At 41.9% G+C, this 14,156-nt stretch overlaps 2 protein-coding genes across 7 annotated transcripts in view; one reads left to right on the forward strand and one right to left on the reverse strand.

The window, feature by feature from the left end:
• Positions 1–2,440: 2,440 nt before the first annotated feature.
• On the reverse strand, positions 2,441–4,682 carry LOC111260122 (retinal dehydrogenase 2). Its single transcript, XM_022832627.2, has one exon. The coding sequence runs from the start codon at positions 4,147–4,149 to the stop codon at positions 2,665–2,667; it is 1,485 nt and encodes a 494-aa protein (XP_022688362.1). The 5' UTR covers positions 4,150–4,682; the 3' UTR covers positions 2,441–2,664.
• Positions 4,683–4,840: 158 nt separating this feature from the next.
• Positions 4,841–14,156, forward strand: part of Glut1 (Glucose transporter 1) — a 171,264-nt gene continuing 161,948 nt past the window's right edge. For all 6 annotated transcript variants that reach the window (XR_015310895.1, XR_015310898.1, XR_015310897.1 and 3 more), the window contains exon 1: positions 4,841–5,408. The gene's annotated coding sequence lies outside the window, so the exon portion shown is untranslated. The remainder of the gene's footprint in view (positions 5,409–14,156) is intronic.

Below are 14,156 nucleotides of genomic sequence, written 5' to 3' on the forward strand. Positions count from 1 at the left end.
CAGGCAAAAGTGGACTAGCCACGAGGCCGGCTTTCTCTTGTCATTGTCGACGACAACAGCGAGAGAGCGACAAAGAGAAATTCAATGGTACCGTCTGTTGCTACTGTAGGAGCGCATTGTTGTCCCATAATTCGACGCAGAGGTAAAGGCAAAACGCGATTTTGAAGAACCGGATTCCGGTCACTGTTCTACGGAGCGTCGATACTGCCTCCCATCAAAAGAGCTGCACTGTATTGTCTCTGTTGGTAATCGCGTTATGGAGCTGCCATGACACCGGGTTGCGACAGACACAGAGGCATAGAGTTGCGGTGTGACACGGCGATAGCTTCATGATGTTAGAAGGGTGAAAAAAAAACAACGTAGAAAGAGGACAAATAAACACTTTCTCATTCGCTCTAGGTTTTTTCGTTAGTATTTCCGTTCTTTTGTAGGTAGCGTATTAGTGAACTATCGAGGGCCCAAGGTATGCCGGCCTTGGCAATAATTAGTGCAGTGTCTTGGAGTAAAATCTATATGTTTGTATATCACTTGGCAGAAATCTCTTGACATCAAGAGAGCTTCATTAAATAATATAAACATATGCTTTAACGTTATGTGTTGGAAAGGATTAGTCAGTTGTGGCTCCCCTTTGGTTTTTCCACTTTTTAACCAATCATCTTTCAATTGGTTTTTTCTATATATTAAAAGCACTTCATACATAGGTTTGACTGTCTATCTATCGACACTGGCTGAGGGTCAGCCGCGTCGCTTGATAAGGCATTCAGACCTGAACCCGAGTTGTAGCAGAGGTTACTTAAGAACGTCAGATTTGCTACCGCCAGTTTGCTACGAGTCAGCAGAAGTCAAGGAACTAGCGACGGAACCAAAGAAAATTTACGTTCAAAGCAAAAATGTAGGCGAAAATATTTTTTTTTAGAAAAATCTTGCCTTAAGCTGGAAAAAGAGAGATCTTATTGATGAAATTATCTACGCCGCTAGTCTATAGTTATTTAGACTATAAGCATTTACTGAGAATGAAAAAGTAATTCCAGGTTGAGAATGTCAAATTGGGATCCTCAAGATTTAGCATCCGTGAGACTCGCTGATTGATGTATCGCGCAGGACCTCCTCTAACATATCTACTGTATTTTCAATTAAAGTATAACTTTATTAAGCCAAGCATACCTGATATAAATCTTTAGGTGTAAAAATGATCGTTGTCTCGGAGCTCAAATTCGTCCCATGCTACGTATGGTTACGATTGCAATGAGATCGTACTGAACATTATATTGCTAATTATTTACACATAGTGAGACATAAATATATAAATAACATAAACTATATGATAAAATGGATTTTATTATCGGTGTCATTGTTTACTAGCTGACATCGTCCTAACTCGTAGAGTGGTCGTTGAAAACCACTGTATAAATAAACATTATTTACTATTTATATACCGACGAATTTGGCTAAACGTGACGTGGTATGTCTAGTAAAAATAATTTTCGAGTCATATCTCGTATGTGTTATCTATGTGACACTGCTTGTATAATGTACTCGTACAAAAACCATTACTACCAAGATTACCTTCATTCTTCAAACTGATCTCAAGCCAGTACGGCAACTGGTCTCCGCGGATAGAGCCAGCTTTGTTCCTCAATCGGCCACAAATAATGTGCCTTCGAAAAACTTGTTTAGTTAAACCGAGCAGCAGCACTATTACGGCGTACCGTATTTTGTCTATGTTTAGCTAAGCTCAAATCACTTCATCATTGTAGTAAAGCGATGCATACGTTTCTATCTATAGTACTATACCAATGCTAGCACGTACGATTGTGATTTAGTCTTTTACTCTATTGCGTCACCATGGAGACTATTCAGATTACTAGCAAAGTTTCGCGTGGCATAACTACTACGTAAAACCGGAACAATTCAAGGCCAAATTAGGAAAAGGTTCGTCCCTTCGAGAGGTGCCTCTCACATTTCGATATTTGAAGGGTTCGCAAAAACAACAATACTATTTCTAGTTACTTCTAGTTACCATATCAATCTATCAATCAATTTACAAGCTAGCGAATATTCTGGTAGGATGCAGACAGAGATCCAAAATATATTCTAACAAATCGGCTCGACGATCTATCTAATGACGCGAAGAACCATGAACAAAATTTTCTGTTGTAGCTAAGAGGTCGCCACGTTCTCGTCCAGGTATTATTAGCGTAATATCGCATGGTTTGTATCTACCTTTCCCCGAAATACGGCCAATAATACTGAGATCCCTTACAATGCCGACCTTGGTTTCACTCACACCTACTCGCTTCATCTTGCTTAATAACTGATTCATTATTCCACGAGCCAAATTTTTTTAAGAATATTGATTATTACGCTTAACCTAGTAAAACGCTTTGTCCGTCTATACGTAAGTTACAGAGGCAGTTAAAATATTAAATAAGGACAGAAATTCAAAGCAAAATTTATGCCGTTGTCTGAATAAATTTTATTATTTGCAGCTTTTCATTGCTAATTTTTTTACGTACAATTGTCAACGACCGCTCACACCTGTATCGATCAAACATATAGCCCATAAATTATGCTAATTAATACGAAAAGTGGACAACGACAACTGCTGTCACTGAAGTCCAGTGTAGACGTAGTGCTTCCCGACTTTCACGATGCTGCTTCAATTTAAGAAATTTTACCGGGAATTTTCATTGTGACCGTCTTAATTTCACAGTACGGCAAAACACCTTCAATTCCGCCTTCACGGCCAATGCCCGATATTTTGAAACCGCCGAAAGGTGTTTGTGGGGTGTTCGCGAGATAGGTGTTTACCCACACGTTACCGGCCCGGATTTCCTGAGCGAATTTTTGAATGGTGTTAATATTGTTGCTTACGATGCCGCTCGCTAATCCATACGGGGTGTCGTTGGCACGTTCGATAGCCTCCTCAAGCGTCTTGTACTTGAGAATTTGCTGAACTGGACCGAAGATCTCCTCCTTAGCGATTCGCATGTTGTCGGTAACATCAGCAAAGACCGTGGGCTCAATAAACAAAGCACTTCCACCGGGTGCACGTTGACCTCCGCATAATAAGCGGGCCCCCTCTTTTATGCCCGATTCAATCAATTCGAGAATCTTTTCCGTCTGCTGTTCATCGATCTGCGGTCCCTGATCGGGACATTTGAATGGGCAACCGACTGTGCGCTTTTTAGCGAGTTCTACAGCCTTCTTGCAGAACTGTTCGTAGACGCTTTCGTGAACGAAGAGCCTGCTGGCTGCAACACAGCACTGGCCGGCATTGAACATTATCGCTGTGTGGGCAATATTTGCGGCCAGGTCGAGATCCGCATCTTCTGCAACGATCAGGGGACTTTTACCCCCCATTTCAAGGGTGGTTCGTTTACAATTCGATTTGCCTGCGGCCTCCAGGACTAATTTCCCAATTTCGCTCGATCCTGTGAAAGAAATTTTGTCGACATCCCGGTGGCTGGTGATTGCTGCGCCAGTGTCACCAAAGCCGGTGACTACGTTAATAACACCAACCGGAAAGCCGGCTTCATCCGAGAGTTTGGCTAGGTACAACGCCGATAATGGGGTTTGTTCTGCTGGTTTGATAACCACAACACAGCCGGCTGCTAGAGCAGGCGACAGCTTAAGGCAGGTCAAAAACAGAGGGAAGTTCCATGGGAGAATCTGTCCGCAAACTCCAACGGGTTCGTAGCGGGTGTACGTGAAATGATCTCCATCAACAGGCACAGTGCGACCGTGGATCTTGTCGGCCAAGCCAGCGTAGTACCGTAGCAAGTTGACACCTGACCTCACGTCGCTAACTGCGAACTGATACGGTTTACCATTATCGGTTGTCTCAATACTGGCCAGATAGGCTATGTCCCGTTCTACAAGATCGGCAAGCTTGTACATAAGGCGACCTCGTGCCGACGCATCCATCGTCCTCCATGGCGAGTTGGACTTGAACGCGGCGCGAGCTGCTGCCACTGCCTTATCCACGTCGGCCTTCCCGGCTTCTTGTACATCGCAGATTTTTTCGCCCGTAGCAGGGTTGTATGTGGCAAATGTCTTGCCACTCTCAGCATCGACGAACTGGCCGTTGATGTACAATTGCTTATACTTCACCTCAGGGTTGGTAATCGGTGGCGGAAGCTGATCCATGGCGAAGCTAAAACGTAGTACTAGTAATAAAAATAACTGTAGCTGCCGATGACGACAATAAGTGATATTAAGTGAGTAGTAACAACGTAGGTCTTTGCAACTTGTATTAGAAAAGCAGTAGAATGACACACGTTCGACCAGATAATGACGCGCACTTACGAATTCACGGCACCAGTTGCTATCGCACCACGTCCGGTTGTATGCCACGATAGATCTTCTAGCGACAGACGCGGCAATCGAATCGTCTAAAGCCAGAAAGGGGAAAGCGTCATGCCACGAATTACCGGGTACGACACACCGTCAGCTATAGACGCTGTCTCTCTCGCCGACGGCGCCGCTGCCCAAGTCTGTGGTAGCTGCTAGAGCTACGCGCTCCTTTCTCACGTAACGACTAATGGGAAAGCGTTTCACGTTTCGAAAATAGACAGCAGCGAGAACAGCGATACGGACCGAGGTAACGATCAGAAGTCAATCGAGCCAGTGCCAGCAGCATTAACCGAACGGAAAGCTGAGTTCATGAGAGTTGGCTGGGAGTGGCGCGTAGATAGAGGTCGTCCGGCTGAAATGATGTAAACAACTATGTAAACTATGCGGACGCCTTTACGATTCCCGCTGATGGCATATTCGTCATATACCCACAGACGACACCGTTTACAAGCATTCGGGAAAAGAAGCTCAGACTCATACTTACGTATCTGCTTATGGAATTTCACAGTATATAGCTCAAACATATTGAGATAAAAGCGCTTTTTTCCAAAGCTTCTCACGCATAGATGGCTTGTGAAGACATACACACTTTTAACGGCCGGCTACGGGCCCCTCTGTCATACGGGCATACCTTGCCACAATTCGACTTCCAACGCTAACGCGTCTGCCGCCGTTGCGACAGACAGAACCGAAGCAGAGGGACAATAATCAGCTGCGCAGAGAGAAAGAAGCGTTTGGGCCCAATCTTCGTTTAGCACTCGCATTTTCGTTAGTAGGACTCCGTTGAGGAAAAACAAAAATAGCGCCAGCAGAATATCGTTTTGATAAGCAGACGACGCTGATGGTCCGCCGGCCTGGTAGGTGGCGCTATTCAACCAGCCGCCCGTCAGAATGCCTAACAGCGGTGCCGGACGTAAAGTTCGAAAAATTAGGTGGCGTTGTTAACGGAAGAAAACGCTAAGATTGTGATAGATATTACAGGAGCTGCAAGCGAAGAACGAATTACTTGAGGATCGGCCTTTGGTTTCACCGGTAGACGCTTCTGATCGATGGTAAGCATTAAACAACACTGCCACGAAAGCAGATTCAGTGTCGATATGAGATTTTACTTCTGAGTCGCATAATTTGACAATGGCAGCAAACGCCTTCTGGTCGTTCGTCTGCTATTCGTCTGCTGCGACACTCTTTTTTACGTTTCGAATATTGATTTCATTGTGACGGACTATTATTGTTGGTTTTGCATAATTAAATTTAGCCTTTTCGCATGAGTCATCTATCAGCAGGTCTCGTACATTGTAACAAAGAGACGTTTACACTGGTAAACATTTGCTATGGCCTAGATTGAACGCAGACGATTCATTTTTGATCAGCACTAAGTACGCACCATAACTAGCTACTTCCTTACTTTATATTTATAAAACTCTACATTTGACACGGTTTATAAAAGCGTGTCTTCGAGGAGGTAGGTAGAGGGAGAGCTAACCCGATTCACTTCAAATAGACAAAACGACCGGTACACGTGTAGACACTGTTTAGTATTAACTGATTCTGTACGCTGTTAGACTACTCTTTAAGTTCATCGAACTTCCGCTGCTGCTGCTACCGTCGCTCTCCTTTTAAAGAGCGGTAAGCTTACACATAAATGCCTAATATCGGAGGCGAAACGATCGCCACCGGTACGCGCACGTTTGGCAGACAGAGCATGAGAGATAATTAGCTGGAGTGACAACATGACCCGGCTGCATAGGGCAGACAAGAGGAGAGCGCCGGTTTGCAAACAGCAAATACGAGATACAAGGGACATACTTCTTATCTGGTAGTTAGATCACAGTTGGTTACATGAGCGACCGGTCCGCCGATCTGTTATCGATTCCTGTCGCCCGCACCGTTAGCAACAGTAGATAGCGCGATTACGAGAAGCAGATCACGCTGCGGCATAGGCTAGCGTTTGTCTGACGGCCGTACACGAAGCGCAGATAAAAGAATTATGGCTGTTTTTATCTTGAATAGAAGACCGCTGTACACTAAACTTGTAACATGTTGGTTAGACTCGCTCATTGCATATGTTGTCTCTTTTAATGACAGAAATTAACTTAGTAGTAGTAGTAGTAGTAAATAGTGGAATAAATAAATTTATCTATTAAAATAAGATAGCCTTTTTGCGAAATCAATCCAGCCAATTCGTTTTGTGGACTTGTCGCTTGTTAAATATTTACAGGTATACCTACAGCTATACAAGTGTCATTGAAAACCAATTAATATATCCTGGATGGGGTAAACAAGTTTACAGCAGGGCACACTTGAAGTCCACATTTGAAGACAATAAAATTCCAACTGGAACAGATGTTACTCTAAATGTTAGCGTACTTTGTTATGCAAGAACATTATGTATATGTGCCGCAGCCCTAACAAAACAGTAGAAGAGATAAATGTACCAACAAAGCGTTCTGCTTCGCTGGAGGAAGAAGCGTAATGTTTACGGGCACGACATCGTGCACACATGCAATCTATTTGATAGTGAGTTACTTTCGACGCATGCACGTCTGAGACCAGATACCGTACGAAAGAGAGATCAATTGCACAAGAAGTCATTTTCTACTATTGGATTCCTGTTGCCGATCGTTAGTCTTAGCACACCGAATCCCACCACGAGGATGATGTGCTAACCACTGTTACTAAGATAGATCTAATAATAATTCTATCTAATAACTATTCATACGATCTACTTTGGGGAGAAGTTGTTATACAATACACAATTAGAATGTTTAAACAGTCGAACTGAATAGGTTACGGTACAATGGCCTATTTACGTTACTAAAACGTGCATTATTATCGTTACTATTGTGAGTATTTTCTGTGGCCTACTACCTAGGCAATTCTTTATTAGACATGCACTTTTCAATTTCAAGAATGAACACATTCTAACTTTTTCCCCTTATTCAATAATCTTACCAATCTGATTGGGTAAAAATGTTTCAAGTGTAACTCCCGTACTGCCCTCAACCATCATCTCGGCGTGTTGGCCCTTCACCAACACAAAGCGAGCGCGTCTTCGTCCTACTATTATGTATTGCGTGCTCGTTACCAGACTAACTTTCTCACAAATGTCATGTTGATGTCAATGATGGGATTTAGCAGAAGAAAAAAGTGTTCTTAAATTTCTATTTATCAACGGATATGGTGTAGCGCGAGGTCCCTGACTGTGCCCCCCCGCCCCCGCCCCTTTTGAATAAAAACACAACTGTGCGTCGAAGCCTTCGCCAACGTATTCATAGTCATGCGCGCGCCATTCATTATAAAAACTACTAGAAAATCTACATCAGTTTCTACTAGGCAAGCTCAATTCGGCCGTGTGTGCCTCAAGGCGCAACATATCATAAAATGTCATGTTTGAAAATTGCTGACTAAGGTAGATATGTAGAACTTATTGCTGGGCATTGGGAATCCAAGTGAATCGCGTTGATAGTCTACGTATTACAAGTAGATTTTTTAAGTAAGTTTCTTCGTTCACATACCGAGTAAGTACTGATACTAAATGTATATCTCAAATAAAAGCCACGAATAAAAGTCACGCACTTAAAACGATCTAAGAAGCTTCGGCTGGAATTTTCATTGTTGCCGTCTTGATTTCACAGTATGGGAGTTTCCCTCCATAGGAGCCCCGCGACTAATGCTCGACATTTTGAAGCGTCCAAAAAACACCTGTGGTGCACCAACCAGACAGCTGTTTACTTGGACAATGCCCGCAAGGATTTCTCATGTGAATTTTTATATCCTATTCACAATGTGACGTAAATAGTAGTTTCTAAACCACAGGTACTCTTGCCGGCACGTTCAATTGCCTTCGAATGCTTTGTACTTGAAAGTCTATTAAACGGGGCTAAGTATTTTCCTTTGGCTATTTTCGTATTATCAATCACATCGGCGAAAACTTGGCTCAGTGAGTAACGTGCTCTTACCTGCAGTCACATCTGCACTGGTCATCACAAGAAAGACCTCTACCTTCCTTTTTGCCGGACGTGATCGAGGTTAAGAATTTCGCAGGCCTGCTACTCATCGACTTGTGGTCGTTGATCTGGCACTGGAAAGAACAGCCAAGCTTCTGCTTTTTTTCTAGTTCAACCGACTTTTTATTAAATTCGTCGCAGATGCTTTCCGGTATAAACAGACCGCTTATCGCAATACGGCTTTGCCTAACATTGAGCATAACGTCCTTCGTTAAACTGATGAGACACAGGGTCGTCAGTGTTCCGCAGGCTTCATAGCCAAAACATCGCCTAGAGCCATTGCCCTTGATAGCTTGAGACATGCCAAAAACATGGGGAAGTTCCACGGTAATATCGGGCCATGCGTTGTAATAAATTTGTAGGGAATCTAAAAAAATGCTCTTCTTCAATTGGGATTGTGAAGTTCTGACTCTAACCGATAAGTCCGGCGTTGTAACGCAGCGTTTAGATTGCCATCTGCGTATCGCTTACAACAAAGTAGCTTCGTTTGTTGTCGAGAATAAGATCAAAGGGGTAATATCCCACTGAATGAGATCAGCCAGCCGATGCAGAAGAAGACCTCGCTTAGAAGCGTCCACCGCTAATCCACTGTGAGCTAAACTTAAATGCCTTATCAACGTTGGCCCCAGCGTCCTAAATGTAGGCAGTTTTCTGGTCTGTGACGGGATTGTAACTGGCGAAAATTTAGCCACCAGCGGCGTTTACGAACTGATCGTTGATGTAAGGTTGGGCGTACTCGACCTCCGGCTCGATGGTGGCCTACGGGATCTCCATTGTTTGAACGTCGTTTGTTTTCGCTTAATAAAATCAATTGCAAACAATTTGTGCTGCTGATCCTACTTAATATATACTCGTATAATGATTAGTTATATTTAATATTATCAATCGTATTTTCTGTCAGTATATTTAAATATAATACTGATAAGATAACTGGTAATATCAAGCTCTCAATATCAATATGCTTAAATATATCCTTTCAGTGTATTTTTTTTTTATTTATTTAATTCGTATCAGGAATGTTTAATTACTCGTAATACGGTCTTTTGTATTTCATAGTGAAAAGAAAAATCTCTTCTTAATTATATTCACTACCAGTTGCTAACGAATTACAAACTTAACAAGGTTTAACTATAATTTTTAGATACTTCGATTCTGTAAGTGGACATCGCCACTATATATATATAACAACGATACGTACTACAGAATTTCTGTAATTAAGAAAACGTATCGCCATTTACCGTGCTATCCTGACTGATAGGATAATAATACTGTCTCTGACGTCAATCGATATTGTTTTTTCCCATATTATGAAAGCACCTAAAACGTCTAATACGAAACAGCGTCCTGTTTCGTAGATAGATTCAATCTGGAAACGGCGCTTTCCATTTAGACAGTATCTATAATAACGAGATAGCAGCGCCGCCTCTTCAACAGAATTTCTTGGTGTATACAGTTATATTAACGAGTTAGTTTTTCTATAAGGTCCTAGCGTTAGTAATGGGTTCGAAAACAACTGTCGAATCCTGTCCTGGTTTGCTTTGCTGTCCTATATGGTATTAGCAAAGCATTATACTCTGGAGAAATTAATAGATGAACTATCAAACAATGTTGTTCAGTCAAAACGCAATCGAACAATTGAAAGGTAGTTATCATGAGACGCGCAGTATACATACGGTATGAACAAGAAAACGTTTTATTATCTATTATGTAGTACCTTCTAATCGATCCTTTAGTTATTGTGTAGCTGTAGATTATATGGAGCAACTCATTATGTTTGTTTTTACTAGCACGAGCAATAACCACCTTAAAGGAGACGTCCTTGAAGCAATTACCATAGCTGATCGTACTGAAGTTACTGATCGTCAATCAGTGATTCGTCCTTGACACAGCTCGCCGGCCGGTATCACCGTAGGACCAATTGTCCTAAACATTGGCAAGGAAAAGCCGTCCCATTATTACAGTGACAAGTATACTAGTTGCTCAGGTGTGTCGATGTCAGATTCGTGGACCCAAACGTGATCGAAATCTGCTGGAGATTTGCATGTGGCAGTGACTTGCGTGGAAGCCAACCGCTAATATGAAAGCAGGTGTATGTCACTATACCTGTTCCTTGTACATCTCTAACCTTGCCAGCATGTATTGACAATTACTCATTGATATCATATGAGTTACTGGGCCAATATTCACCTTCAGATTTTTGTTACGAGTCCTCTATGCCTATTGGCTTGTTCGTTGACGTATTTTATTTTTTAATTTTGATACGGTTTAATCGTAATGTGTAAGCATCGTAAGTTCTGTTTATAACACACCTGGTTAATGGGTTGGGACATCAATACAAACAGTTCATATAATAACAGAAAGAAGCAGGTGAGGAAAATGGCGTACGGCGGGTCAATAATTGGGGATCGATTTGCTAAATGTTGGTACTAGGGGGAGGTTAATGAAACTGCACAGTGACCTAAGTGATTACTCGGCTCATAGATTTACTGGATACTGATTGGAAGTTTTGCGTAGAGCAGTCTTTTTTTCCCGTACTGTTCAAGGACTTAGGAGTTTAATGAAGGGGCTTCCGAAGGCCGTCATCAACCCGGAGGTGGATTACATCAATGGTCAGCTCGTAAACATCGCTTCAGGAATCTGAAGAGGCCGAGGTTGATAAAACGATCACTGCAGCGCGGCATTCAAGTCTGCTCACCGTGGATTATGAGTGGACGCTTCTATACGAGGTCTACTTTTACGTCGGCTAACTGATTCTATCTATCGGGACAATGGCTATTGAGAACGGCAGACCAAGCCAGTTTGCTGTGGGCGACATGAGGATGACAACCTAAATGCTGCGTTACAACGTCGGCCTCGCTGATAAGATTTACGGCTATATGGTCTCAGTTGACGAGAAGCATTTTCCTTACACCCGCTACGAACCTGTTAAAGCGTGGGATAAAACTCTACCATGCAACTTTTCCATGTTCTTATCCTGTCTTAAGCAATCAGCCGCAGTGGCCGCAGGCTGTGCTACAGTTATGAAGACGCCGGAACAGGCTCTGTTGATACCCCTAAATCTCACCAGTTCAACGAAGGAAGCTTGTTTCCCTAGCGGTATAGTAATAATAACGTTATGTGGCGTACTCACAAGCATTGGTGAAAGCCATCACATAAATGCTGAAGTATCGCTTATCGGGACATGCATTGGAAGGCAACTGAACTTGCCGGCAGGAGTGCCTGTGGTCTAGAAGCTGCTATTTACGACACATTGTGAATATGATACAGAAATTCACATAAGAAATCGTTGCGGGCACTGTCCAGGTAAACACCTGTCTGATTGATGCACGACAGGCACTTTTGGACGCTTCAAAATCGTCGTGGGGCTCCTGTTGAGGGAAAACTCCCATATTGTGAAATCAAGATAGCAACAATGAAAACCCCAGCCAAAACTTCGTTGATTGTTTTAAGTGCGTGACTTTTATTCGTGGCTTCTATTTGAGGCATACATTTATTGTCAGTAGTTACTCGATGTACGAAAGAAAAAAACACTTAAGAAGTCTACCTGTAATACACAGACGATGAAAGCGACTCACTCCGACTCCCAATATTCAGCAATAAGTTCTTATCCACATATCCACTTTAGGCAGTAACTCTCAGATATGACATTTTATTATATGTTGCACTTTGACGCACACACAACCGAATTGAGCTTGCTTAGTAGGAGCTGGTGTGGATTGTCTAGTAGTTTTTATAATGAACGAAGCGCGCCTGACTATGAATACGTTAGCGGACGTTTCGATGCACAGTTGTGTTTTTATTTAAAGGGGGCGCAAAGTCGTGGAAATCGGGCGATATCACATTTATCCATTAAACCTACGAACCCGTTCCTCTCCTCTGCTGAATCCCATCATTAGCATCAATTACAAAACACATTCGTTAAATTTAATCCCTCACTTTTTATTTTTAAGTTTTAAGAAATTAATTTGAGTAACATAAAAGTCAAAAAAAAATTAAAGTTCCAAAACTAAAAATTTCAAAACTTCAATTTTTTTTTAATTTCGCGGGTTGTATCAATTCTCAGCTCTTGAAATTCACGTCAACAATCGTGCCTTCACATTTACAGGCGTTGTCGACGCCTGAATTCAAAGACGTCACTCTCGCTTCTGTGAGATCGACGATTTGTGATAAAAATTAAACAATTTGTGTTAAATTTTATTTTAAGAAGTAAATAAAGTGGAAATACTTAATGTTGCTTGCAGAAAACCCTCTATGAATAAAAAGCCTTTACAAACGTTTTCAAGGGGGCCGTGAAGAGGCTGAGATTGCCTCAGTACTTCAATAACAAATAACAACATACAAAAAGTTAATAAAATTATTTGGGTTATTGCTAAATTACTATCAGTTTGGAGGAGTTGCTGATAATGCCTGGATATTATTTAGATGACGCCAAGAAATGTTTACGGTTTTGAGCATGAAACAATCAGCTGCGAAATTGCTGAAATTCGAATTAAAAACAATACAGAATGAGTATTACTCAAAAGCCTTAGAATTTGAAGTCAACGAAGCGAATCCTTATCGTTAACAATTATAGAATGCTATTTCTCTATCAAAGCCCCTCATTACTGAAAAAAACGAAGTTATTTAAATGAAAAATATAATTATTATAAATATATAAGCTTTAAGAGAGCCGATAAGAGGCCAATGTCTATATTCTACCATCAAACAAATCACATCTAATAATGAAAATTATCATAATCGTAAATGAGCATCATATCGAAAAGCGAAGGCTGAAAAACCTCGCGAAGCTCGGTCGAAGGTTCTTCTTACTGTAGTCAATTTCAACGGCGTAGCCTACCACGAATTCCTGCCACTAGGTCGGATTTACAAGAAGGAACATTAACGACAAGTTCTACGCCGTTTTTCGAAAAGCAACAAGAAGAAAACGATTGAATTTGTAAAGACTATTGACAGCTGTATTGCAAAATTATGACACTAATTAACCTGCACATGTTTGTCCGTGAATTTCTATTGAAAAGTAACACCGTAACGATAGTTCAGCTCACTTATTCTCCGGACATAGCCCCTTGCAATTCTTTCTCATTTCCAATGATGAAAAAGCGAGGCTTTAATGATACTGAATAAACTGCTGAGGAAGCTAAAATCTATTAGAAAAATTGTGTTCTAGAATTGCTGGCCGGACTGGAAGAAGCGCTGGCACAAGTGGGTAACGTCAGGATGGGAAGTACTTTAAATGAGACAAAATTCACCGTTCCGTTTCACGATCACAGTAAAGCCAGCATTTGATGCTAATACCAGCTTTCGACACGTCGGTATCGGGACGCGTCACGAAAGAACTAGATTTCAAACACCAACGGACTCGTCCTCGTATACGAAAAGTGCTTACCCCTTACCCCTTATAGGAATGGTACAGCCATGTACCTTGTCGGCCAAGCCGGCATAGTATCCTAGCAAGTTCATTGATCCTTTCAGTATCGCCAACAGCGAATCTGTACGGCTTGCCATTGTCATGTGTGTTGAAACACTTGAGATATATGATAAATTCTCACTAATAGGATATTTTCGTTCGTTGGCCTAGCCCTCTTTGAAGCATCTATCTCCTTGCATGGTAGACAAGGCTTGAAGCGGCTGGAACGGTTTTGTCAATATTAGCTTTGGCAGTGCCTTGTGTTGGTAGTAAAAATTCAACACATCGTCGCTCAAAACACCCGCGTAGATATTGACAGGCACATCCATTTACGTAATGGCAATTGATTCGCAGTCGTCTGCATATGCATGCCTCTCTCTCATTGC

Source organism: Varroa jacobsoni, unplaced genomic scaffold (assembly GCF_002532875.2).
Source record: "Varroa jacobsoni isolate VJ856 unplaced genomic scaffold, vjacob_1.0 scaffold_402, whole genome shotgun sequence".
NCBI lineage: Eukaryota > Metazoa > Arthropoda > Arachnida > Mesostigmata > Varroidae > Varroa > Varroa jacobsoni.

Excerpts from the sequence above, each read along its gene's own strand:
- LOC111260122 (XM_022832627.2), bottom strand. The coding sequence starts at position 4,149 with ATGGATCAGCTTCCGCCACCGATTACCAACCCTGAGGTGAAGTATAAG.